We start from the raw sequence: 25,353 nt of genomic DNA on the forward strand, positions 1-25,353 counted from the left end.
TGTATTTGAGAGGGTTAGGCAGTGTTTGGAAATCAGACGGATTTAAAATACACGTTGATGTCCTTCTCTTTCTTCAATGAAGACTAAATTGCTAGATTCCCCCAAGGTGTTTTAAAGAAATGTTTGCAGAACAGATGATTCCATAACCCAGATTTTAAAGAATTATTTCATATTTATTCCTTGCTATGGAACTTATTCTAGTCAATGTTTTTACCAACTTATAGCACTAAAACCAAAACTTATAATAGGGTTTGAAAACTTCTCCCTTGTACCATTAATGTCAAGAGGAGTTCAGTGAGTAAGATGAGTGATTATATAAGCATTTTATTAATAGGGAATTAACGTACATGGTCCCTCAAGTGTGTCCAAATAGATGACAGTAAATCAATTTTAGAGCAAATTTCTTTTCTTTTAATTTCATTTTTAAAGCTTCTAAAAAGTAGGAAATAGGGTCATTTTCTTGGCAAAACTGGCTGAAATGAGTCTCATAACAAAAATGCCAGAGTTTTATCAGGAATTATGCAGATCTACATTGTCAACTAACAAACTTCATTCTAATAGCAAAAAGGAAATGAGAGAAACATTTGATGCAACTAATACTGGAGTTCAAAAAACTTGCTGTCTCAAACTAGTTTTGATTTTAAGGCAATACTGTCATCTAGATATTCTGATATTTAATGTACCTGTGAGATATCTGTGGGCTTCCTAGGTGGCACTGTCTGGCAGGGCAGGAGACATAAGAGATGCGAGTTCAATCCCTGGGTCGGGAAGATCCCCTGGAGGAGGGTATGGCAACTCACTCCAGTATTCTTGCCTGAAAAATCCCGTGGACAGAGGAGCCTGGCAGGCTATGGTCCATAGGGTAACAAAGCATCGGACACGACTGAAGTGATTTAGCATGCACACATGTGAGATATTTGTATGTATATATCTTTGCATAGCAAACTAGTGATGCATATTACAAATATTCATATGTTTATTTACATGTGCATTCCTATGTATTAATGTATAATTAATTGTACTGTAAGTGTAGTATGCACCAAGTGCTGCTGCTGCTGCTGCTAAGTCTCTTCATTCGTGTCCAACTCTGTGCGACCCCACAGACGGCAGCCCGCCAGGCTCCCCCGTCCCTGGGACTCTCCAGGCAAGAACACTGGAGTGGGTTGCCAATTCCTTCTCCAATGCAATGAAAGTGAAAAGTGAAAGTGAAGTCGCTCAGTCGTGTCCAACTCTTCACGACCCCATGGATTGCACCCTACCAGGTTCCTCTGTCCATGGGATTTTCCAGGCAAGAGTACTGGAGTGAGGTGCCATTGCCTTCTCCGATGCACCATATAACTATATATATATATATAGTTATAATATATATATATATATATATATATAATGGCCATACTTAATAGTATACTTGTAGGGAGATTCACATTATTAATTATAGTAAAATGTCCTATTTCCCAATCATAACCGATATTAATTTGTTTCAATCATTTATTTCTTGCTTCCAACAGCTCATTTTATTTAACAAATATGTCTCTGCTTACTGTGTAAAACCGTTAAATAGATGAATATTTTGTGTTTGTGTGTATATAAATTCAGAACTTGTCTATTCCAAAATACCTGAACGCCATCACTGAACTATGAGGTAACCTTAAGACCTCCACACATGTCATTTCTTCATTGCGCCGTGACAGATTCCCCCTCCCCCAAGTACCCATCATATTCCCCAGATGGCTTAGCCATCATCATTGGCAGATTATGAATAATGTTTTAGGTTGAACAGATGTAAGCAATTTATAATTTTTCCCCTTTCTGAACCAGCTTTGTTTTGATAAGTCAACTGGAAATTAAAATTTAAAGTAGAACTTCATTTTTGAAAAGGAATATTCCAGTATTGTGCATCGAACCTGGAAAAAAAAAAAGAAAAGGAATAGTGTTTTCCCACATTAGACTATGTAGTCAGCTCCTAAATATGGACAAGAGACAGTCAACAGGGAAACTGGTCAGAGTATGTGACTAAAATCTGGAAGATCACCACTTAGCATTGCATCGCAGTTCCAGTTTCTTTCGTCTATAGAACCACATGTAAAAAATAGTTTTAGGTCATTCCAAACTAACCACACTTCTATTACATCTTGAAAAGACAGTTTTTAGCTAGTGTAAAAATTGCCTGTTTTTCTCTTTGGTTAACATACTCTTCAAAGAACTAGAGTTCTGGAAATGCAGAAAGTGCTGATGAAATGTTAAGAGAAAAGGAAGTGAACTATCCTTCTGGCAAGGATTTGATTTATTGTGCCAAATTATATTTTAAGTAAACTATACAAATTAAAATTATATTTTGACCTTAATATAGTCAACTTAAATTGAGACTTACTGGCAATCCAGTTTCAGGAAAAGCTATTCACAAACTATAAATCGAATATACTTTTGTAAAAAAAAAAATTTAAAAATCTACCTATTAGACAGGTCTTAATTCTGTAGCTATAAAATACATATGTATCTATACCTTGATCATCCATTTGCAAAAAATATAATGTCTTTTTCTTACCATAGTCAGTTACTGGGCCTAAAAAGCCCTTTTAATGTCTAGAATTCAGTCACTGTCCTGTTCTTCCAGAGCCTGTTTCTGACCTGATAGTTCTTGCCATAAGAAGAAAAATTATAATGAATGTTTTTAAATGTCTTTAAGGTTTTTGAGACTAAATTAATTAGAAATTGGTCTAGATTAGAAAATTAAGAATACTTAAATGCTGAAGAACTTGGGAGCTCCAATTATCAAAGACAGTTATCCATACACATTTTGTGTCTGCGCTTATTACTACATTTCAAAATCATCCAGGAAACTTAATGTTAATATAGTAAAATATTTTAGGTAGACTGTGTGGACAATCCTCAAAGCATTTTTAAACTTTGACCCCTTTTAAAACCCACAAAATCTCATACCCTTTAATTATATTTGCAATTTCAAAATAAATGGTATGACTTAAACCATTAGTCAAAACAACTATAATGTTTATTAATCTCCTTCTATGTCCACTTCACTCCAAAAATCGACCTGTTTCCCCTTCTTCAGTGAATAATCACTGGTTCTAATGAAGCTGGTTAAAGATCTTATTTACTGAGTCTCTCGTTGTAAGCAGACATTTTTAAGAACTTATTAGGTATATTTTCTTACTTAATTGAGGGACTCTCCAGAATGCCCTACGTTGGCTCCTTTTGTTCTCTTGGAGCCTATAATTTAGTGCTCTTCAGATGTATTGCTCAGTCCCTGAGTTCCTGAGTTTGCTTTCATTTACCGTTGTTAGACCAAAGATGAAAAGGCTTGTGCTCATGCCTGTACAAAATGAAGGATCCTCTGGACAGCTCTTACAACAGAGTCTCTGTGAATTTTAATGATTTGCAGCCTTTCTGGGATTGTGTTTCATTTATCTTCCATATTTGAAAGGATGAATAGTAAGATAGCAACTGAGACATTTTGGGGATGTTTTATTTGTTAAGCAAAGCCATAGAGATTCACTGTGAGATTTCTCCATATTTTCAGCCTGATCACTTTTATTCCAGAATGTAAATGTAATTTATTCTCCAGAAGTACCTACTCCTTTTCTGAACCTGTATATTCCCCATATTCATCTCTTGCTTTCTGTACTCTACGTGTGTTTCATGCATTAATGAAGTTTATAAATGCAACTTAGGTCAGCCTACGAAACAATATTACATGAATGTGTTAACACAAAGAGAAGCAGATGGTCAGGAATACTGTATACATGCTTTGTAAGCCAACTCCCACAAATTGCTTATCTTTAGACTTTTTTTTTCCCCCAAGTAGAATCAATCATCAGAGAAGTGATTTGAGATTCTTTATTATGGAAATATTCCTCTTGAACAACAACAACAACAACAAAAAGGCATTTCAATTACATTTTCATTTTAAAGAGAGTTATGTTTCACCCTCTTGATAAGTTTATTGTTATGAAGTCTGAGGTAATTATCTCCATCAACTTATATTCTTGTTTAAAGTGTGAAAAGAAAGTTTTGTGACTCTCATTTCTGAATTTCTATTATATTGGTATGGCTAAAAGAAAACAAATCTTGGGAAATAAATGTTTGTCTTAGGCAGTGCCTCTAAATTTATGTGAGTTTCATGATTGCTATATTCAGTTGAATTGTATAGCTCATATTCTGGATGGAAACCTAATGATTACTTCTTCCTGCCTCTTAAAATTTAACAAGTTTAAAGGAAGTAACTATTGGGTTTTTTGTTTGTTTTATTTTGTTTTGCTAGATGCTCTTTGAGCCCTAGTTGTATAATGCAGGCAATAATTCAACAAGTTCTTTAAACAAAGTAGATTAACTAAACTCAAATTGAGTGCTACTTAGGTGTGTGCACAGGTGATGTCACTGATCTTACCTAATACAATCACATCAATAGAATAAGACTTCCCGGGTAGATCCAAGGTAAAGAAACTGCCTGTCAATGCAGGAGATGTAAGTTCAATCCCTGGGTGGGGAAGATCCCCTGAAGGAGGAAATGGCAACCCACTCCAATACTCTTGCCTGAAAAATTCCATGGAGAGAGGAGCCTGGTAGGCTACAGTCCATAGGGTTGCGAAGAGTTGGACACAGCTGAGTACAAATGCAACATCCTAAAATTTATTTGTATATGAATTCACAGTATTTGTATCATATTCAATTTCTCCAATATTCCCAGAAGGTAAGATGTTCTAGTTCAAATTTATAGAACAGGAAACAGAAACAGACATGACAAGGAGCAGCTGAATCTCACAAAGCAGATTCCAATTTGAGCAGAGCACACTCTGATAGCTGACTCTATTTTAAGTCCTAGGATTTTCCATAGTACCAAAGCAGCATAGTTGTACAACACAATAAGATCAGTTTCATAGTTGCTTCTGAACTTTTTTTTTCCATTTCTTGTTTTGAGATAGATGATGTGCTTACATACTCAGTCATGTATGGCTCTTTGCCACCCCATGGATTATAGCCTGCCAGGCTCCTCTGTTCATGGGATTCTCCAGGCAAAAATATTTGAATGGGTTGCTATTTTCTCCTCCAAGGGATCTTCCCAACCCGGGGATCAAACCAGCATCTCCTGTGTCTCCTGCATTGACAGGAGGGTTTTTTGTTTTTTTGTTTGTTTTTACTACTTACACCACCTGGGAAGCCCAAATAGAGGATAGATATTGTAATTTTAAATTATTTGTTATTTAGGTCCTGTAGGCTTATAGTTCTCTACCCTTTAATTTTTTGAGTTGTGAATTTATATTAATAACATTAAAGGAAAATAATTTTTGGCTTAGGACCTTATCTCCTTCTCAGTATGAGGTATAGATGTTCATTATTACATTTTTTTAAAATATAACAGCTGTATTGCTACATAATTTACCCTCAAGGTAATTCAGTCTTTAAATTATATAATTAAATCCCTATAATGACAGATTTGGGCAACTATTATCACAATCAATTTGGGGACATTTTCTTCACTCCAAAACAGTCAATACTTATTCCCCCCTAAACCCCCAACTACAGCTCTTGGCAATCACTCATCACATCCATGTAGCATGTTTCAGTATTTCATTTTGTTTGTCATGTAATATTCCATTGTATAGATAGATCCACATTTTACTTATCTGTTAATCAGTTGATGAACATGTGAGTTGTTTTCACTTTTTGCCCATAATGAATACTACTACTAGAAATATCTGTCTGCAAGTTTTTATATGATCAAATGTTTTCTGTTCTCTTGATAATTATGAAAGAGAAACTGAGCAAGACAGACTCTGGCCAAAATGATAACAGATTTTATTCAGAAACTATTGCCATAAGGGAAAAGAGACTTCAGAATCAAACTGAGTTTAGTTCTGAATACAGCGGGAAAAAAAAAAGGTAGAAATTTATGGCCATTGTGCAGAGTATGGGTTGGAAAATTCTAAGAGAAGACAGGGGGTTCAGGGAGGTGATTCTTACTTAATAGGCTTAATGAGACTCTTCTAAAGTTAAGCCAAGAACTTGAACATCAAAGTTAGGGTATGAGAAATTTGATCAGGTATCAGTGGTGGTCAAATAGCAGTGGTAGAGAGATTCTCTCTAAACTAACTTGGCAGGATTTTTGCTAAAACTGGCCTCAGCAAAGATGGCTACAGAAGGCCAAAAAGTAGAGGCCTAGTTGAGAGAAGGGCAATGGCTGCAGGATAAGATAACTCCATGTTAACCTTTTGAGGAACTTGCAGACAGTTTCCAAAGAGGCTGTCTCATTTTCCTCACAGATACAGTCACTAGCACTTTATGATGGTTCCAGTTGTTCACATCTTCACCAATAATCATCGTCATTTGTCTTTTTATTGTAACCATCTAGTAGCTACAAAATTCTCTCACATTTCCCTAATGGATGATTATATATATTGCCTTTTCATGCGAAGGTTGACCATTTGTATGTCTTCTTTGGAAAAACGGCTATCCCTTTACGTACTTTTAAAACTGAGTTTTTGTCTTTTTATGATTGAGTTGTAGAAGTTATTTATGTGTTTTAGATACAAGCCTCTCTGCAGATATATGGTTTGCAAATATTTTCTTCCATTCTGTGGGGTTTTTTTCTAACTTTCATGGCCTCATTTGAGGCATAATTTTTTTTTAATTTTGATGAAGTTCAGTCTGTTTTATCTTTTGTAGCTTGAGCATTTTGTATTGTACCTAAGCAGGGTTTGCCTAAGGTCATGGCATTTTCCTTCTGTATTTCTTCTAAGAGTTTTAGAAATTTGGGTCTATGACCCATTTTGAGTTATTTCCTGCATGTAATATGATGGAGGGGTCCAGCTTCGTTTTTTCAGCATTGTACTTTAACTGAATGTTATGACAAGCATTAGAATAGGGGGAAGTCCTAGGCAAGGTATAATTTGTTACACAGTAGCCTGATTATGTAATGCTGTTTTCACTTTTGTACTTTTCCATTGCAAAGAATAGTATTTACATAATGTAATTGTGTTTACAGCTGAGTTTCTGATTATTTTATTTTCTCAGAAGAACATTATCTTTTTGATATCTACTAATGGTCTTCTATTCAGCAACTATTTAATAGTGATTTATAAATTTAGTGATTCTGCCTATACATATGTTGAAGGAATCAGGATTAAGTGAGACTAAAAAAGAAAAGATAGGAAAATTAGCATTGATTCCATTAGATTGGACTTTCATCAACTGCACAATGACATCTGGAGGGAGTAAAATTCCCAAATATTTATTAATATTTGACATAATGAAAAATATTATTTATCACCATATTGCCTTCAAAATTTTAAAGATAAAAATTTTAAATTATCCCCTAATTAAACTTGTGGAACAGAATTATACCAATAGTATTTCTAGTGACAGGTAGCTTTAGCATATTGGGCTTCCCTGGGTGACTCAATAGTAAAAAAATTCACCTCAGTAGTAAAGAATCTTCCAAGTAAAGAATCAAACGTGCGTTTGATTCCCTGGGTTGGAAAGATCCCCTGGAGGAGGGAATGGCTATGCACTCCAGTATTCCTGCCTGAAAAATCCCATGGAGAGAGGAGCCTTGCAGGCTACAGTCCATGGGGGTCGCAAGAGTCGGACATCGACATGACTTAGCGACTAAACCACTACCACCACCACAGGTCATAAACCCTGCTTTGCTGGCATTGTCTCAGCAATATTCCTTCACGGAACTCTTCTCTCAGCCAGAAACCCCTTTCTCAACTTACATGCTCATAGAAAGTTCTTTACTGAGTGATAATTCCATGCCAAGGACAAGGTTGTTTTCTAAATGGTCCATCTCTTCAGCGTCACACACTTTATGACAGGAATAAAAATAGAGAATACTGATCTATATTTGACTACCCTCCCCAAATGTTATTGTTTTTATACTTGCTGAGAAAGCTTAAAAGAAGTACTTTGAACTTGCTTATGACTGTCTTGATTCTGATTCTCACTGGGTTTTGAGAAGAACTCTGATCTTTGGCTGATGTTTAGTTTGTACACTTTGGTAGTAAGCATTTTTCATTATTTAGTGGATTATAGATCACATTATTATTGAATGGATTATAGATTGCATTTGCTGCTCCTTACTCCTCTTAAAATAGATTTGAGTGCCAGACCTATCTGGAAGGTTACTGTAACCTGACTTATTGATGTAAACTGGGCATATCCATTTGTAAATAGTCTGAATGAAGCTAAAATAAGATCATCAGGCCATTAGAAGAGTTGTTTACATTTTGTTACTAAAGTAAAATGGACTTCTATTGAGAAACTGTGCTTATGTTGGCTGGGGAATGTGGAAGTATAATCTCTAAGTGCCTCCTTAGAATACATGTTTATGTAAAAAGGGGAAAATCTCATGGATAAATCACTGCAATCATTTTCACCTGCCAGTATCTAAGCCATTTTTGAAAAGTGTTAGGATTACCTACTCTACTTACTCTTAATTCCTCTTTCTTTTCTTGTAAGACTCCCTGTCTTATGATAAATGACTTCACTGCTTCCTTTTAATTTTAGGAGGAGAAATGTAAAGTTTCTGTAATTTTTCATTTTCAAAATGTCGCCTGATTCCTCATGAAGAGGACCATTCACAAAGCGCTTTAGCATTAACCTCATTTAATTCCTTCATCACACTTCAAAAGACTGTCCCCCTTCTACCTTGCCAATATTTCACCTTTTGGGCATCACCACTTCCTCATTCTGGCACTTTAGATTATACATTCAGTTGTCTTTCAGAATTCAGTTGGGTTATAACAGAAACTAATTAAAGCCTGTAGCATTATGTCCATGTTATTATTATTATTTTTATTTTTTTACCATGGGCTGCATGTGCCATTTCAAGATTTTAAACATTAATGCTTAAAATTATGATGGATGATTTTATAATTTTTAGATAACAAGTATCATTTCATTGTGATTTGGAGAGTAAATAAAATTGTCTGCTCTCCCATTACAACTATTACAGGAAACTAGAATTGTTTTTTCAGCAAGGATGACTTTTACAAAAGAGCTATGTAATGTTGTTGAAGGAAGAGGACACATGTCTGTCACATGACATGTTATCAAAGTCGGAATAATTTATAGTTAATAGCAAGACAGAAAGATTGGACCGCTGTTCGGTTCAGTTCAGTTGCTCAGTCGTGTCGGACTATTTGAATCCCCCATGAATCACAGCATGCCAGGCCTTCCTGTCCATCACCATCTCCCGGAGTTCACCCAAACTCATGTGCATAGAGTCAGTGATGCCATCCAACCATCTCATCCTCTGTCGTCCCCTTCTCCTCCTGCCCCCAATCCCTCCCAGCATCAGAGTCTTTTCCAATGAGTCAACTCTTTGCATCAGGTGGCCAACGTACTGGAGTTTCAGCTTTAGCATGATTCCTTCCAAAGAAATCCCAGGGCTGATCTCCTTTAGAATAGACTGGTTGGATCTCCGTGAAGTCCAAGGGACTCTCAAGAGTCTTATCCAACACCACAGTCCAAAAGCATCAATTCTTCAGTGCTCAGCTTTCTTCGCAGTCCAACTCTCACATCCATACATGACCACTGGAAAAACCATAGCCTTGACTTGACGGACCTTTGTTGGCAAAGTAATGTCTCTGCTTTTCAATATGCTATCTAGGTTGGTCATAACTTTCCTTCCAAGGAGTAAGTGTCTTTTAATTTCCTGGCTGCAGTCATCATCTGCAGTGAATTTGGAGCCCAGAAAAATAAAGTCTGACACTGTTTCCACTGTTTTCCCCTCTATTTCCCATGGACTGCTGCTACTAGTGGATAAACACTCACATTCCTCAGGCAGAATTCAGGTATTATTTGTGAGCTTTTATAAACGAGAGCTTTAAGTGTAGGAGAAGCCATATGTAGAATCTCATTTTACTGGTAAGTAAGCCAAGGCTGAATAAGTTTAAGTAGTTTGCCCATGGCCACATAGATTGCTGAAGAAAAAACAAAACCAAAAGGCCAACATTGCTGCACTTTCCCACTGTTGACTGTTGTCACTTGGAGATGGCCAAGGCATGCGTATGCTCCATCTCATTAACACTACAGATCTGTAAGGTGCCAGAAATAATACATTAAGCAAGCACTTACTAAGTACTCAGTGTGTATCCAGCACTGAGTTAAATATAATGTGATAAAAATAGAAAGAGAGCACTGTGCTTTATGTAATAAAGTTAAGCTTCCCTCTTAGGATATAGTGAAGTTATCTTTACAAAGGTATACATTATACCTCCACCTTCTCTCTTTAATCCCTACCTGGGAATCTTTCTAAGGGAAAGTTCTTTAGTGTTAAATTTTATTGTGCAAACGGAATGAGATTGTAGGTCAAGAGGACTATTTTCTGTCTCTTTTCTACTGCCAGTAGTGTTGTGAAGCTGGCTTGTACTACCTTGTGAGAGCTGATTTTGCCATCCCTCCTCCAGCTCAGTGCTCACTGATGTCAGCTTCAGTTCAGTTCAGCCACTCAGTCGTGTCTGACTCTTTGTGACCCAACGGACTGCAGCACGCCAGGCCTCCCTGTCTATCACAATTCTCGGAGTTTACCCGAACTCTTGTCCATTGAGTCGGTGATGCAACCCAACCATCTCATCCTCTGTCATCCCCTTCTACTCCCGCCTTCAATCTTTCCCAGCATCAAGGTCTTTTCCAAGGAGTCAGTTCTTCGCATCAGGTGGCCAGAGTATTGGAGCTTCAGCTTCAGCATCAGTCCTTCTAATGAATATTCAGGACTGATTTCCTTTAGGATGGACTGGTTGAATCTCCTTGCAGTCCAAGGGACTCTCAAGAGTCTTCTCCAACACCACAGTTCAAAAGCATCAATTCTTCATCACTCAGATTTCTTAATTGTCCAGCTCTCTCATCCATACATGACCACTGGAAAAACCATAGCTTTGACTAGACACACCCTACAGTATGATGTCAGCTTAGTCGGTTGCAATTAGCCCTGATGGGAATATTTACACCACAGAAATTGACAGGTGCTACAAAAATGCAACTCTCTCTCTCCACTAGCCAGTGTCTGCTTTAAAACATTTACCATCAGGTCAGTGTACAACACCAGCATTCATTGGGCAGAATTGGACAAGTTATTTTTTTTTACTTCTTGAGCTATTAACTGCACCTTATGTGAAACAGGGATAGTAATATATCCTATAGCATATATCACAGGATTTTAAGAGGAACATGTGAGAGTACTTTGAAAATGTATGATGTGAAATTAGTAATATCACAATAATAGGAGTTGTATATTCAGTGATAAAACATGAAAGTTTTGGCAAAGCCAATATAGTGTAAGTGGATGTAGACGTTCTTACCCCTATATGTACGCTCAACCTGACAGTGTACCTGGTGAGATGAAAAGAAGAGTGAATTCAGAGTCAAAGAATCAGGCAAAAGACTCATTTCTGTAGTATACATCAAGTAACAGATAAGTACCAAATACAATGTAGATTATTAGCCCTAAATAGTAACCCTATTCCTTTTCACAAGCTCTGAGCTCTCTATGCCTCTGATGAATTAGGCTTATGAAGGTGGATAAAATATCTTCTGTATGTATGCTATGAAGGGCCTCAGCAGAAAGAATTTTCTGTCTTCTTTTTATCACCTATTCAGTACAAAGCTCTGCATATAAAGGACACACAGGAAAAAATTACTGATAAATTTGACCTCTTGAGGTTGCAAATTCCTGCTTTCATTTTAATGACACTTCAAAATACTTTTAGAACCCTATTCAAATCTGCATGAAAATCCCTACCCTTTGATTCAGTGTCACTGCCTTTGGCATTTTCAATGTGGTTAAATAAGTTACATATTGAAACTACGAAATCATCTTCTGACTTCAAACACTTTTGAGAGTGCTTATGTGGAAAAGTGGGTACTTTATACTGGTCAGCTCTTATTTACCTTTGAAAAAAAAAAAAAAAACAAAGCCAAGAAACTTCCCTCCATAAAACACATCACTATTGATACTAGACTGTCAATCACCAAAACACCCTACAGTTGTTTATTTTTCCTGATGTGAACTCTGTGTTGCAGATTGTCCTGAGGACTTGCTGTTCCAAGATGAAGGCTTTGTAGAAGCTAAGGAATCCTATTCTTTTTTAGCCGAAATTGAAATCATCATAGCCAGATAGATGTGGGCTTGTCATTCTCAAATTCCATGACCTTAATCTGGTTATTTAACCTTCCCAAGCCTTGGTGTCCTCATCTGTTAAATACATGTACAGGTTTGTGGTAAGGGTTAAAGGAAGAAGACTACATATATGGAACTCTTAACACTGTCTCTGGCCCATTATAAATAATACATTATTATTACTGTTACTACCTTTTAATAAATTGCTTACTCCTGGGTTTACTCCTATCTTGCCAAATCACGTTAAATATGCTACTCTGTCCTTTTGTTTCCTCACATAAGAATTTGGTATAAGATCTATCACTTTTTGCTTCTCTGGAATAATAGAATTAATTCATGGTGGACTAAATTATTCTCAATAAGTACAGTGAGAACTCAGTGAAGTTCTTTTTTTAAAAAAAATATCACCAACCCTAGTTTTGTGACAAGCCAAGCTATCTCAGCAATTCTAAAAGGTATCATGAAGGTTACCACAAGAGTTTTATGAAAAAAATAAGTTTTATGCACTTTTAAAATCAAATCATGTTATGTAGTATGCTGCAGACTGGGAATACAATGAAAGGACAATTTGAATAGTTGAAAATAAAACAGCAGTGATATTCCATTTCAGAATGCCCAGGAATGATTGCTTTGAAGTCTTAAACTTTATAATCTGAACACACATACTCCTCCTAACAATGAACTTAAATAATGACAAGCGTGGAAGACACAATTCCAGAATACAATATTCAGATATTATAAAAGAATTAGTTTAGGGGAGTGGAGTGTAGAATTGGTAAGATGCAAACATCTTCTGCAAAGATGATGAAAACGAATTCTTTCATAATGTCTGAGATTTCTGCAGACATTGTACACCCAGAAGCCACACTGTTTACCTTTAACAGAATCTTCCTCTGGAGCCAAGCTCAAAGCTCGGTCGCGAGAGGGTAAGTATGAGTGGAGAAATACAGAAGATTCATTGGAACTCAGAATGCACAGGCACACTGGGCTGTGTATTCCACTTCCCATCCCAGAGAAAATAATTTCTGGACTCTTGAATGGATATTTTGCTTATAGTATAATATTAAAATAAAACTGTTGGCACAGTGGGAATTCATTCTCTCTATTCAAATTCTTCTAGAAATTTCCTTGGTTGATTTCAGGAAGAAAAATATTTTAAGAGGAAAAAATATATTACTTCTAAACTTTTTGACTTCTTTGTTTAAATATAAATACAAATTAATATTCCTTGTTTGCCAGTGTGTTGAGTGTGAGCTATCATCAATATGTTAAATACTACTTTGAATTTAACATTTTTTGCTTTAATTTCAAAAACATGTGTTTCTGAAAACAATCATGCATGTTGGCTCCTGAAGTGATTATTATCTACCTGATTATGAGAGAAAAGTAACCTGTTGCAGGCTTTAAAATCAAAAAGCATCTATTAAGTATGTTGGGCAGAATTTTAGAAGCGGAGACCTAATTGAAATTAAAAGGTGTTTATTTGGAGTTTGTTAGGAGACATATATTTGCCCAGGAGATATATATTCAAGAAACACTTGAATTGTGTACCACAGAACTATACAATGAAGGAGGCTTATAAAGGAAAACAATCTCAAGGTTGCAGTTAGTTACATGAGTGGTGGTGGGTTAGTCACTAAGTCGTGTCCGACTCTTGTGACCCCATGGACTGTAGCCCACCAGGCTCCTCTGTCCATGGGATTCTCCAGGCAAGAATACTGGAGTGGGTTGCCATTCCCTTCTCCAGGGGGTCTTCCTGACTCAGGGATTGAACCTGGATTTCCTGCATTGCAGGCAGATTCTTTACCAACTGAGCTACGAGGGAAGCCCCTAGTTACATGAGTTGTGTATCAATCATTATAATTGGACCTGGCAAAAAGTAAGGGTGCTTGTTAAGTAAAGCTTGGTTGGAATCTGAAATGGTTGCATAGTCACAGGGAAAGACCTTGAGAGCTGGAGGCTGCAGCTGCCAGGTGCTGTTGGGAACACAGCTGGTGGTGAGCTTGGGCCTGGTACAGTTCAAAGACAGTTAACATTTTCAGTGGTGCAGAGATGTGTCTGAGACCAGATCCTCAGTGACTGCTCAACTCCTTATTTTAAGCTTGTGATTACCCATTATAATATCGATTGGTCATCAAATGCATTTGCTGTGAATGTATTAAATACTAAAGAAGGTAAAGGGAACAGAATGGGAGGAGGAAGCTAGAGCTGGAACAAGAGTTTCACGCGGCTTCAGGGAGCATGCAGTTTCACGGAGAGAGATTTGAAACAGTAATCGAATCTTGTAAACAGAGGAAACGCTAAAGCCATACGGTCAGATGGTTTTGTTTCTCAGCTAAGGAAACACACCACTGAGATGAAATGACACATCCAACCCATTTGTAGTTTCAGATGTTGCCGGGAGAAAGTACGCTGTGGGCACGGGATTTAAGACTGGATTTTGTGGGCTACATGGAAGTTCAACTACTGTTACTCACTGTGTGTCAATTCCTGGGCCGGAAAGATCCCCTGGAGAAGGGAATGGCAACTCACTCCAATATTCTTGCCTGAGAATCCCATCGACAGTGGAGCCTGGCAGGCTACAGTCCACAGGATCGCAAGTGTAGAACACCACCACAACTGCGTGTCAAGCTTTATGCTATGTTCCTATGTCCTTACTACCTCTTTTACTTTATCCTAACAATGTTGTGTTTGTCACTGAGTCCTGTCCGACTCTCTGCAACCCCACAGACAGTAGCCCACCAGGCTCCTCTGTCTGTGGAATTCTCCAGCCTAGAGTACTGGAGTGGGTAGACCTTCCCTTCAGGAGAAGGCAATGGCAACCCACTCCAGTATTCTTGCCTGGAAAATCCCATGGTCGGGGGAACCTGGTAGGCTGCAGTCCATGGGGTCACTAAGAATCCGACACAACTGAGCGACTTCACTTTCACTTTTCACTTTCGTGCATTGGAGAAGGAAATGGCAACCCACTCCAATGTTCTTGCCTGAAGGATCCCAGGGATGGGGGAGCCTGGTGGGCTGCCGTCTATGGGGTCTCAGAGAGTCAGACACGGCTGAAGTGACTTAGCAGCAGAAGCAGCAGCAGACCTTCCCTTCTCCAGGGCACCTTCCTGGCCCAAGGATCGAAGCCAGATCTGCTGCATTGCAGTTATTACCGTATAAGCTATAACAATGTTATATGTTAAATATTATTAACCCAAGTCTGAAGAAGTAAAGTAGTTTTCCCAAGGACTCATAAGCAGTATATTATGGATTCACACCCATAACTTCTGACAATAAATTTGGCCTTCTATAGCACACCAATGTGGTGAGTAAAGGCATTTCAAGTTGCATTCGTTTGAAATAAGAAATGGGACTGATATGTTGGAGGAAGAGAAGATAAGATACCTTGCTGGGAAGCAGAAATAACTGTGGAAAGTTTTACATCTATAGAAAGCTACACGGCAAATCCAGGGTGAGCTTGTTTCATACAAGACAGAGTATTAGAATATTAAAGTAGAAAGGAAGGGAGGGAAAGGGGGATTAATAGTCTTTGAAATAAAACTGAGCCTAGCTGATAGAAAATATCCTATGTATGTCTATGAATGGTTGTAATATATATTGATTCAAAACAGCTAGGGAAACAAAAGGATTCAGCACCTTGTAGCAGTAATTGTCAATTTGTCTTTGGATTATAGGTAATACTTTTCTTCTGCATTCATTTCAAAGAAATAGATATGTGGAAACTAGATTATTTGCTGAATTGAAAACACTGCTGAATTTTAAGCCATAATAGATAAGAATTTGAAATAAAAATTAGAACAGCTTGTACTGAATTGGAGTATGAATAGTTCATTATTTTATCAGTTAATTGCCTTCCATCTTTTTTCCTAATTAGAGTTAAAAACTTAACAGTCTATTTCAATGAACTGTTCACAAGAAATCTGTAGTTTTTAAATGCCAGCTTGTATATAAGTAGATACTCACAGATTCTTTTTAAAATTGTACTGTGTTCCTGGACAAATACTGAATCTTGATAGTTTAGGTTGGCCTAAACGATTTCAAACATAACTTTAGAGCTATCGGAGAAGGCAATGGCACCCCACTCCAATACTCTTGCCTGGAAAATCCCATGGACAGAGAAGCCTGGTAGGCAGCAATCCATGGGATCGCAAAGAGTCGGACACTACTGAGCAACTTCACTTTCACTTTTCACTTTCATGCTTTGGAGAAGGAAATGGCAAGCCCCTCCAGTGTTCTTGCCTGGAGAATCCCAGGGTTGGGGGAGCCTGGTGGGAGGCCGTCTATGGGTTCACACAGAGTCGGACATGACTGAGTGACTTCACTTTTCACTTTAGAGCTATATTAAACACTCAGTAAACTTTTACTGATTGTATTTGGTTTGGCTCCTTATAATTTTTTTTTAATTTCACAGAATGTTACAGCAATAATTATGACTTTAGTTCTTGACCTGCTTTAGATGATTTTGTTTAAATTTATCTGTTACATATTGATGCCATTTATTAAGGCCTTTTCTCCTGTGATTTCTTTCTAGAAACAAATAAGATGTTATTTATTTTCATTATTTCTCAAAAAATGTCAGTTTTTAAAAATTATTCAAATTGTCGTATGCCAAACATCACAAAAGTTATTTATAACATGATCTTGTAATTACACACAATGTGACTTTGATGTCCCATACAAATGCTATAGTGTTACATTTTTCTGCTCCTATCTATTTTTCTCCCACTTTAGAAATCAGATAATTCAGCATGACCAATGTACTGCCAAGTGTTAGTCACTCAGTCATGTCTGACTCTGACCCCTTGGACTGTAGTCTGCCAGGCTCCTCTTTCCATGGAATTCTCCAGACAAGAATACTGGAGTGGATTGCCATTCCTTTTTCCAAGGGGATTTTCCTGACCCAGGGATTGAACCTGGGTCTCCTGGATTGCAGGCAGATTCTTTATGGTCTGAGCCACCAGGGAAGCCCATATATTGCCAAACTATTTCCAGTAATTGACATTCCCTGATGGAAATGATTTTTTTTTTTTTTTACTAAGCTTACTTCATTCACTTTAAAAATTTATAAATGCACTTTTTAAACTAACCAACTGCCTCAGCTGACATTTGTAACCACACACAAATCATGCTCACAAAACTTTCCTATAATAACCATTTCATCTTAAGAACACCTGCTTTCTCAGAGCGGAGAGAGCTGCCGGCTGTATCAAAGTTTCTTCAAAGCCTCCAGGCTGTAGTTTATGCTCCTTGCACAAAATCCATCTGTGGTTTCTTCATGATGTTAACAGTATATGTGCTACGGGTTTTGCTCCTGCCTTTAGGTTTTGAGAAAATTCTTAGATGTTCTTCTCTAAAAATTCCTTAATAACCTTCTTTACTAAGAATATGCTTTCTCAAAACACTTGCGTTAACAGAAAGTTCATAACGCATTTCACGTTGCTCACAATATTCAGCACATGCCCTTTACCCAACAAGAAAAATAAAAAGTGTGAAAGGTCAATACTGGTTCAAAGAAAAGGCAGGAAAGAAGGAAAAAAAGGAAAACAGGAATAACAATGGCTAAGTATATTTCCCCTGTTTTGGATGTTTGTAGTGAGGTCTGAAAGTCCAATATTTCTTTAACCAAATTAAATAAAACAAAGTTTGGGTTTTTGTACTCATTAGTGTAGATGTATTTGATCCAGCCAGGAAAACTTCATAAATTACTTTTTAGAAAAGAAAAAGGAAAACAATATTATGTAAAATCTAAGGAAAGGATTTAAATATAGCAATGACCAGAATCGAACAATCTTACCCTCATATTTGGATAGCCAGTTATATATTTCCTTGAATAGGAAACGATAATAAAAACAAAAAACAAACAAACAAAAATTTATTAAATTCATTTGTAACTAGACCACTTTTGATCTTGTGAGTTTCTACCTTGTTCTTTCATTTGCACTGTATTTCTGTCTTGTCTTTTTCCCGCCCCCGCACCCCCCCAACTTGCTCCATTTGATGTCTCCTTTTCCCAGGCTCTAGGGTTGTATTCCTTCTTCCTTTTGATTTCTGCCCTCAGTGGGTAAGGTTGGTCCAGTGGGTTGTGTTGGTTTAGTATTGGGGGTTACTTGTGCCTGCATTCTAGTGGGAGGAGGTGAGTTTATCTTTTTCCCCTGCAATGGACAGGACTATGTGAGGTGGTATGATTTGGGGTGTCTGTGGGAATCCCGTCTGCTGATAACTGGTTTTGTGTTTTTTTCTTGCTTGTTGTTTGGGAGAGGCGTCCTGCACTGGGTACCATTGGCAGCTGGGTGCTGCTGAGCTTTGTATGCAGGTATAGTCCTTCCTGGAAGTTCTCACTGATTAATAGTCCTTGGGATTAGGAGTTCTCTGGCAGTGTAGACAACTTTTTATATCAAAGAAAATCCACACTCTTCCTTAACTTTAGCTGACCCCATATAAGATCATGACTGTGGCGAGAGGGCTGGGACGCCTCCTTTCCTGTTTGAGGTGGTGATTAACTTGCGAGTGTGCACGCTATTCAGGTGAACAAAGCTTGGAAACAAAGGTGGATCAAACATTTTGGAGTATTCTATTGCCTTTTTAAAAGAATAGTATAAAATACTTACCAGCATTGAAAAATATTTTTCTATCAAATTACAGCATAAGCCGTGAACGATTTACAAATATTTGTTACTTGTGCTATGTTTTTGTTCTTCTGTGGGTTGAGGCAGTATTCTTAATTAGCTTTAGTAAAATGTGACTTAGAAATTGGAGTTGAATAAGTCAGTATAGTACAGTGTTGGGGGCCAGCGCGAGGCACTCCGCCAGTGGCAAAGGTCATGAGTAAGGAGGCTCGACATATGCAAAGGTGGGATTGAGCCTCAGGAGTCCCCCTGGAAATCCTCGAGCATCTACCCCCATAACCAGAGCCTGCCTACTTTACTACTTTGTGCTCTCACCTACACCTCTGACTTTACAGGGGGCTGTCCCCCACCACCTCTTTCGGAGAAGGAGTTAACTTAGAGCTCTAGTTAATAAAAACTCCTGGGTGTGACAAGAGTGTTTTAACCTACAAACTCCTCTGAAGGTTCTCTAGCCTGCCTGACAGGCTTGTCCGGCCACATGTGATTGCTCACAGCCTCTCAACCGTGAGAGGCACGAGATGCTTTAAACCTTCTAAAAACAGGTTCCTTAGAAAAGTTAGAAAGCTATTAGTATAAGTATAATGGGCTGATTAGAAATTGTATTGGTGAAAGGTTTTTCATTTGTTGAGCCAATGTTTGTTGCTAAGTCTACACATCCCCTGCCCTTACACACATTAATGAATATATAGAAGAAATAAGTATTAACCTTTGATATAAATCACGTTAGGCCTTAAGCTAAGTAAATTCTTTTCTTAACTAAAACCCACTACACCCTCACCCTATAGGAATGTAACTTTATTTGGGTGGCGTCTGTTTTAAGAATAATCACCCCTGGAGAAATAAGTGTCCTGGTTGACTGACCGCTGTCACAAGGAGAGGGTCATAAATTGTCAGCAGGCCCCCCTGGCCAGAAGATGATGTAACACCCCTAAGACCTCTGTAAACATGTGTATGAAGCACCTGACTTTAATAAAAGTCAGGACTGCTGTCCCCATGTGACTTTTGTATAACATCTCAGTGTATAAAAACAGACTCTGGAAAATAAAGAATTGGGATCAGTTCCTGGAAAGACTGGTCTCCCCATGTCGCTCGCTCTCAAACTCTGGCTGAGTCTCCATCTGGAACGTGGAACCCGCCATGCTTACTAATTATGCCTGGGCTTCTAAGATCCGACCGGGGAGGCCTCAGTGTCTCCTCTCCTTCGGGAGAACGGAAGGACGCCTGCGGCCTATGTAAGTGGTACAAACTTCTTGTCTTGAAGTTTTATTGGTCTCCCGCGTAAACCAAGCTACTCAGGCCTCTTTTCTCCACTGAATTTTCCTGCTGAGCTATACTCATTCTATTACTGTTAACATCTCTAATTAATATCTAATTGAAGCTATTGTATCCTGATCCTCACGGACGCTGTCGCCGCTTCGAACTCCCTTGATCAGCCGGGGCTGGACCCCGGCAGTACAGGCAAAGCATTTATGTTTGGATTTTTAATTGAAATGTGAAAGATTTTGGAAACTTGTAGGCATAGTTTCAAGTCCTCTTTTTCTGAGAAAATTGCTTAATCACTGCCCAATTACTGTGCCTTTTGCAGTCATATTTAGCCCTTTCTGAGAAGATTCTATTCTGCCGGTTCTATAAATGTTTTCTTGTAGTTCTTTTTAATATAAGATTCCACGGTAATATTTACTCACCTTCTAGGTCCCTTGGCTATTCATGTGACCTTGAAATGAGCAAGAAAATAAAGGATAAGAAAGATAAAATAAATGCATTCAATTTTCTAAATGCATGAGAAATATATTATTCCTTCAGCAATTTTTTAATGTCACTTATACAGTTACTTTTCACATTTCATTTACTTTATACATAGTATGCTTGCTATAGGTTATATTGAATGCTTCTCTAAATTCTTCTCTTGTGTGTATGTTTTTTCTTCCCAGTTACTGGCTGACAAACAAAGTTCCCATCAAAAGACCCAGCACAGGTCTACTCATGTATACACTTGCCACGAGATTCTGTGATGAGATTCACCTGTATGGATTCTGGCCATTCCCTAAGGATTTGAATGGGAAAGCTGTCAAATATCATTACTATGATGACTTAAAATATAGGTACTTTTCCAATGCAAGTCCTCATAGGATGCCATTAGAATTCAAAACATTAAATGTGCTACATAATAGAGGAGCTCTGAAATTGACAACAGGAAAGTGCGTAAAGCAATAAAGCACACCTGAAACATACAAGCAGACTGAATATGCAGTTCTTTTCTGAAGATGCTTCCTAAGATTTGAAAAACAGGATCCAATACAAGACTGGGTTGCAGCATCCACCACTTACCTGAAAGGTGATTAAAGAACATTCATGAGAAATCTACTACCAGCTGATGAAATACCTGCAAAGTGCTCTAAAAATTAAGTATTTTGACTTCAAGGGTCCTAGTAAGTGCCACTTCCACTCAGAACACAGTTTGAATGTATAATCAGTAGTGTTTACAAGATCCAGCAATGCACTCGTCATTAGTTAACGAAGCAAAAATGTTCATCACTGTTGGGTTGCCACTGCAACGCCAAGCACATGAGAAGAGGAACCCAGGAACACAACTCAGCCCTTGGGGAAACTGAACTGTCCTGTCAGCAGAAATCAAGATGGAAACAGTTTGAGCAGTGAAATCTGTAAGGTTAAACAACTCAAGTAAATGCCTTCAGTCAGGACTCTGAGTCTGATCATGACAAACTTTATGTTTTGTTTCTGTTCTTGTTTGCCTTCTGGAGTCTCTTTTTTTTGAGGGTATAGGGGTGCTTTGAAATCCTTTCTGAGATAAATATGAATGAGATAAATGACCTTTAAGTGATCGTTTTTAAAGTTCTTATATTTTTAAACAGTTATCACACAATAACTTTGTAAAAAAAAAGTTTTATTGTGCACAACTGTAAACCTCCCAATTTTTTCCCAGTGGTGTAGAAGGTACCAGCTAAACTGTTTCACTCAGTAATCTCGAGCCACCCTAAAGGAAAGACAAACTCTGTGTCATCTGAGATGGTAAAATTAGCAGGAAAAAAAAAAATTACTTTTGGTACCAAAGATTATACTGATGTGTCTACATGAGAAACCAGTCTCCTTTCATGAAAATAACATATTAGTATATTACGAGGCTACTAATGTGAAAATTGTCTCTAGGTATTTTAAATTTTCCAAACTCAACCTTCATTTTTGTTTGAAGGAAGATTCCACAGCTTTTACATTTCATAATGATTTTCTGGAAGCATTTTGCCCGTTAGAGTAAATGTTTGACTGGTAGGGCTGAAATGTGACTTCCAGTTCTTTGATATCCCACTTGTTAATTCAGATAGAAACATTGACTTGCTCTGTAGATGACTGTTAAAATTTCTTAGTTCAGAAATAATATGATTAATAGAGTGCTGTTTTCATCACAGAGATAATTTTAAGAGGTTTAACAATGAGACTGTATGTCAGTATTTTGAACTTCAGATTAATTAAATTGACCAATATTTTTTCTATAGTTAAATTTATTCACATTATCACATTATTGTGGTTCCAGAGGAGCACATGAAATTATTAATAAAGTGATTTTTGAAATTTTTAACATATAACAGAATTGACCAACAGGCCAATTTCTGGTAATTACTACGCTGGTAGGTAATTCTGACGGTAAATTGTTTCTTTAGAAAGCAGAAGTGCTTCGTTCCCACTTCTACTCTTGGCCTGAAACAACATAGGTTACTTCTTGTTTCTTAGGGAAGGCAATCTGCGAAAAGAAGAAATAGCATGAGGAATATATATGTTTTGTTTCTTGGCGAAGAAGGCCTGAAAAAGAATAAATAGCATAAAGAATATACACACATATATATATATATATGTTATCAAGAAAAAGGATATTCATAGTAATACAGTTCTCAATATATTAATAATATGTGGTATTCTTTTTAGAAATATGATAGAACCTTGGGGTATAGAAGATTATATTTTCTGAAAACTTATGTGTCTCAAATAAAACAAAATAGAATCCACAAAAGAGATACATAGCCAAAAATGGATAGAATATGATGTACTTTTATCACTGAACCTCTTATTATTGGGAAGTTTTTTAAGGATTAGGTCCATATTTTGAATGTAAACTTGAAAAGTCTGATTTACCCAACCAATCAAAAGTAGGCAATTACTTAATTTGGACTTGCAGACAAGCTGTTTGAGTAGTCTTTAATTTAAATGTAATAAACATTTTGAAATCACAAGTCAGTTCTTATAGATAAGATACATCTCAGAACTCATTGAAGGTAAAAAGCAGCATCAAGGTACCTTGCCATTTTGTCTGCGCTTTCAACAAATGTGTTTAGACAATTTTAAGGCCACAGCAAAAGCATCCGAGACATTCACTGTTCCGTGCATTGATGTTCATCTCATAAATGCATTGAGTAGTGCCTTTTTAGCTTCACATTGCTTTGTTACCCTATGCTTTATGTTCTCTAAATACGTTGCCCAGTTCTGAAAATTCTCAGCATCTAAAAAGGGCTTCAGTATCGACTGAGACTACTTTTGTTCATCTCAGGGAACTTTCAATACTCAAGAATGAATTTAGTTAAAGGCGTTTAGTGTTCAAAGAAGACAAACTGTACAAGACCAATCCATTCCCTATTGTAGTGCTTTCCATCTCCCCTCTGCCTTCACCATCCACTATGGCCTTCTTACAGGGGTGGGGCAGGGAGATTACTGAAGGCTGATAGCAAGAATAAGAAAAAGAATTCAGATCTAACGAATCAGGGGGCAAAAGCGATCATGATGAAATCAAATTATAAGTACATACTTGAAATATTTGTGTTTGTTTTTTTTTCTTCTGAGACTATGTTCACAGCTTTAATATTTTATTTCCTTTTCATGATTTAAACCTGTACCTGGCAATACTCAGGCAGCTGAGTGTGAAACACTCCTGTCCCTTTGAGAACATGGTTGTTACTGTGCTGTTGACATGAAGAGGCCATGGAAACATTTCATCATTATTACCCAGCCTGTTCTATACTTAATATTAAGTTGCTGGAATAAAAAATAATAAATCAGTAACAGATTTTTCTGGGCAGATCTGATGATTGAGCCCACAGGACTGATGAAATGAGACTGAAAGTTTTTCTGTCTGAAAGAAGGTGCTGGGCATTCAAATGTGTTTATGTATTGTATATCATATGAAATGTATATCAGTTGCTAATGGGAATTTCTACATATATGCTTACAGAAGCAATTTATTTAAATAACGCTGTAGGTAGTGTACATACCAACTAGTTGTTAAGCTACTACGCAGGAAGAGGGTGAACAAAGTAATTTATTTCTGATTGAGCCAGTTAGTCATAATACCACAGTGTGGTGTTTGGTTCATAAAAGAGTTGTTTTATGTGGTTATTGTTGGGAGTATCCATAATTGTGGAAGGGGTATAGGAAGAGTTATGTGTAGTTAGTTGTGACCTCTACCAGTTTGAGAGTTTCCCCATCAGACATGATCAATATACCAATGTTTGACAAGTTGAGTGAGAGAGGGTTATCGTTCCTATCTGATGAAAGAAAATCCAAATAAAGCCCACCTAGAAATAGATATTTTATTATATATGTGCTATAGATATATCTACATAGTACAAATAGACATGTGTGATGCATATATACAATGTTATATATGTGTGTCTGTGTGTATACACACTGATTCTGTAATATACACACACTAGATTTGTGTTACGCTCATGTCTTCAGGGTTTGCGCTGGGAAGCACTCTGGAGATAAGACCTCTTTAGAATAAAGAAGTTCTTTTGAAACTTCAGTTGCTAACCTGCTTTAAAGGGATCTACTTTGTAACTGAATTCTATGTTGTTCATACCTAGAGTTACAATGAGGGTCTAGTATATCCAAATCTTTAAAAAAATTAAAAAAAAAAAAAAAGTCTTCAAGCTGGCAATGTATTTGAATTGCAATTTTCAGATTGTGGCTCCAGAACCATTGTCTCTGCATTTAAGTAGCACCTTTTAATAATTACTGTTTCTTTGTGTAGGCAAAAGCACAAGAGTTACAAATGTATATAGCAGGGGGAAAAAAAAAGAGTTTACAGAGATAGTATTGCTGCATAGAATAATTGCTACTGAGTGTTTCTTATATCATCTGTGGAATTGAAAGATGAGGTTTATTCTGTCCAGTTCATTCTGTTCAACACTGTTTCCCTTTTGTTTATGTATAGCAATCAGGTGTTATTGTTTTATCATTTGTAAAACTGTAAAATAAATTAAACCCCATTTTTTTTCATGTTTCTCTTATCTCTTATATCTACGAGGTCTGTTCCGCTTTGCACGTCAACATAAGGTGGGTGATACCAGCTTTAACAAGCTTTACATAGGGTTCCTGTTTTCCCTCCCCGTTAGCCCCAGCTATTTGCAATTTAGCCAGTCATTTCTTTAAAGTGTATACGGAGCGATATGGACAATATCAACACTCTCATGGACATCCGGGAATCCTGAACAGTTTGTGTGTGTGTGTGTGGTGCATTGTGTTTGTAGTTGAGGGGATAGAGTGTTACATAAGCTACAGTCGTTTATATCCGATTTGTAT

General features: G+C 37.2%; 1 protein-coding gene across 3 annotated transcripts in view; it reads left to right on the forward strand.

Moving 5' to 3' along the window:
- ST8SIA4 (ST8 alpha-N-acetyl-neuraminide alpha-2,8-sialyltransferase 4) overlaps window positions 1–25,050 on the forward strand; it is a 105,670-nt gene extending 80,620 nt beyond the window's left edge. The window contains exon 6 of one of the 3 annotated variants that reach the window (XM_025292135.3): window positions 20,697–20,928. In XM_025292135.3, the coding sequence (XP_025147920.1) occupies window positions 20,697–20,777 (81 nt within the window). In that variant the 3' untranslated portion in view covers window positions 20,778–20,928. 3 annotated transcript variants of the gene reach the window in all.
- Window positions 25,051–25,353: the final 303 nt, after the last annotated feature.

The sequence above is a fragment of the Bubalus bubalis genome, chromosome 9, assembly GCF_019923935.1.
Source record: "Bubalus bubalis isolate 160015118507 breed Murrah chromosome 9, NDDB_SH_1, whole genome shotgun sequence".
Lineage (NCBI taxonomy): Eukaryota > Metazoa > Chordata > Mammalia > Artiodactyla > Bovidae > Bubalus > Bubalus bubalis.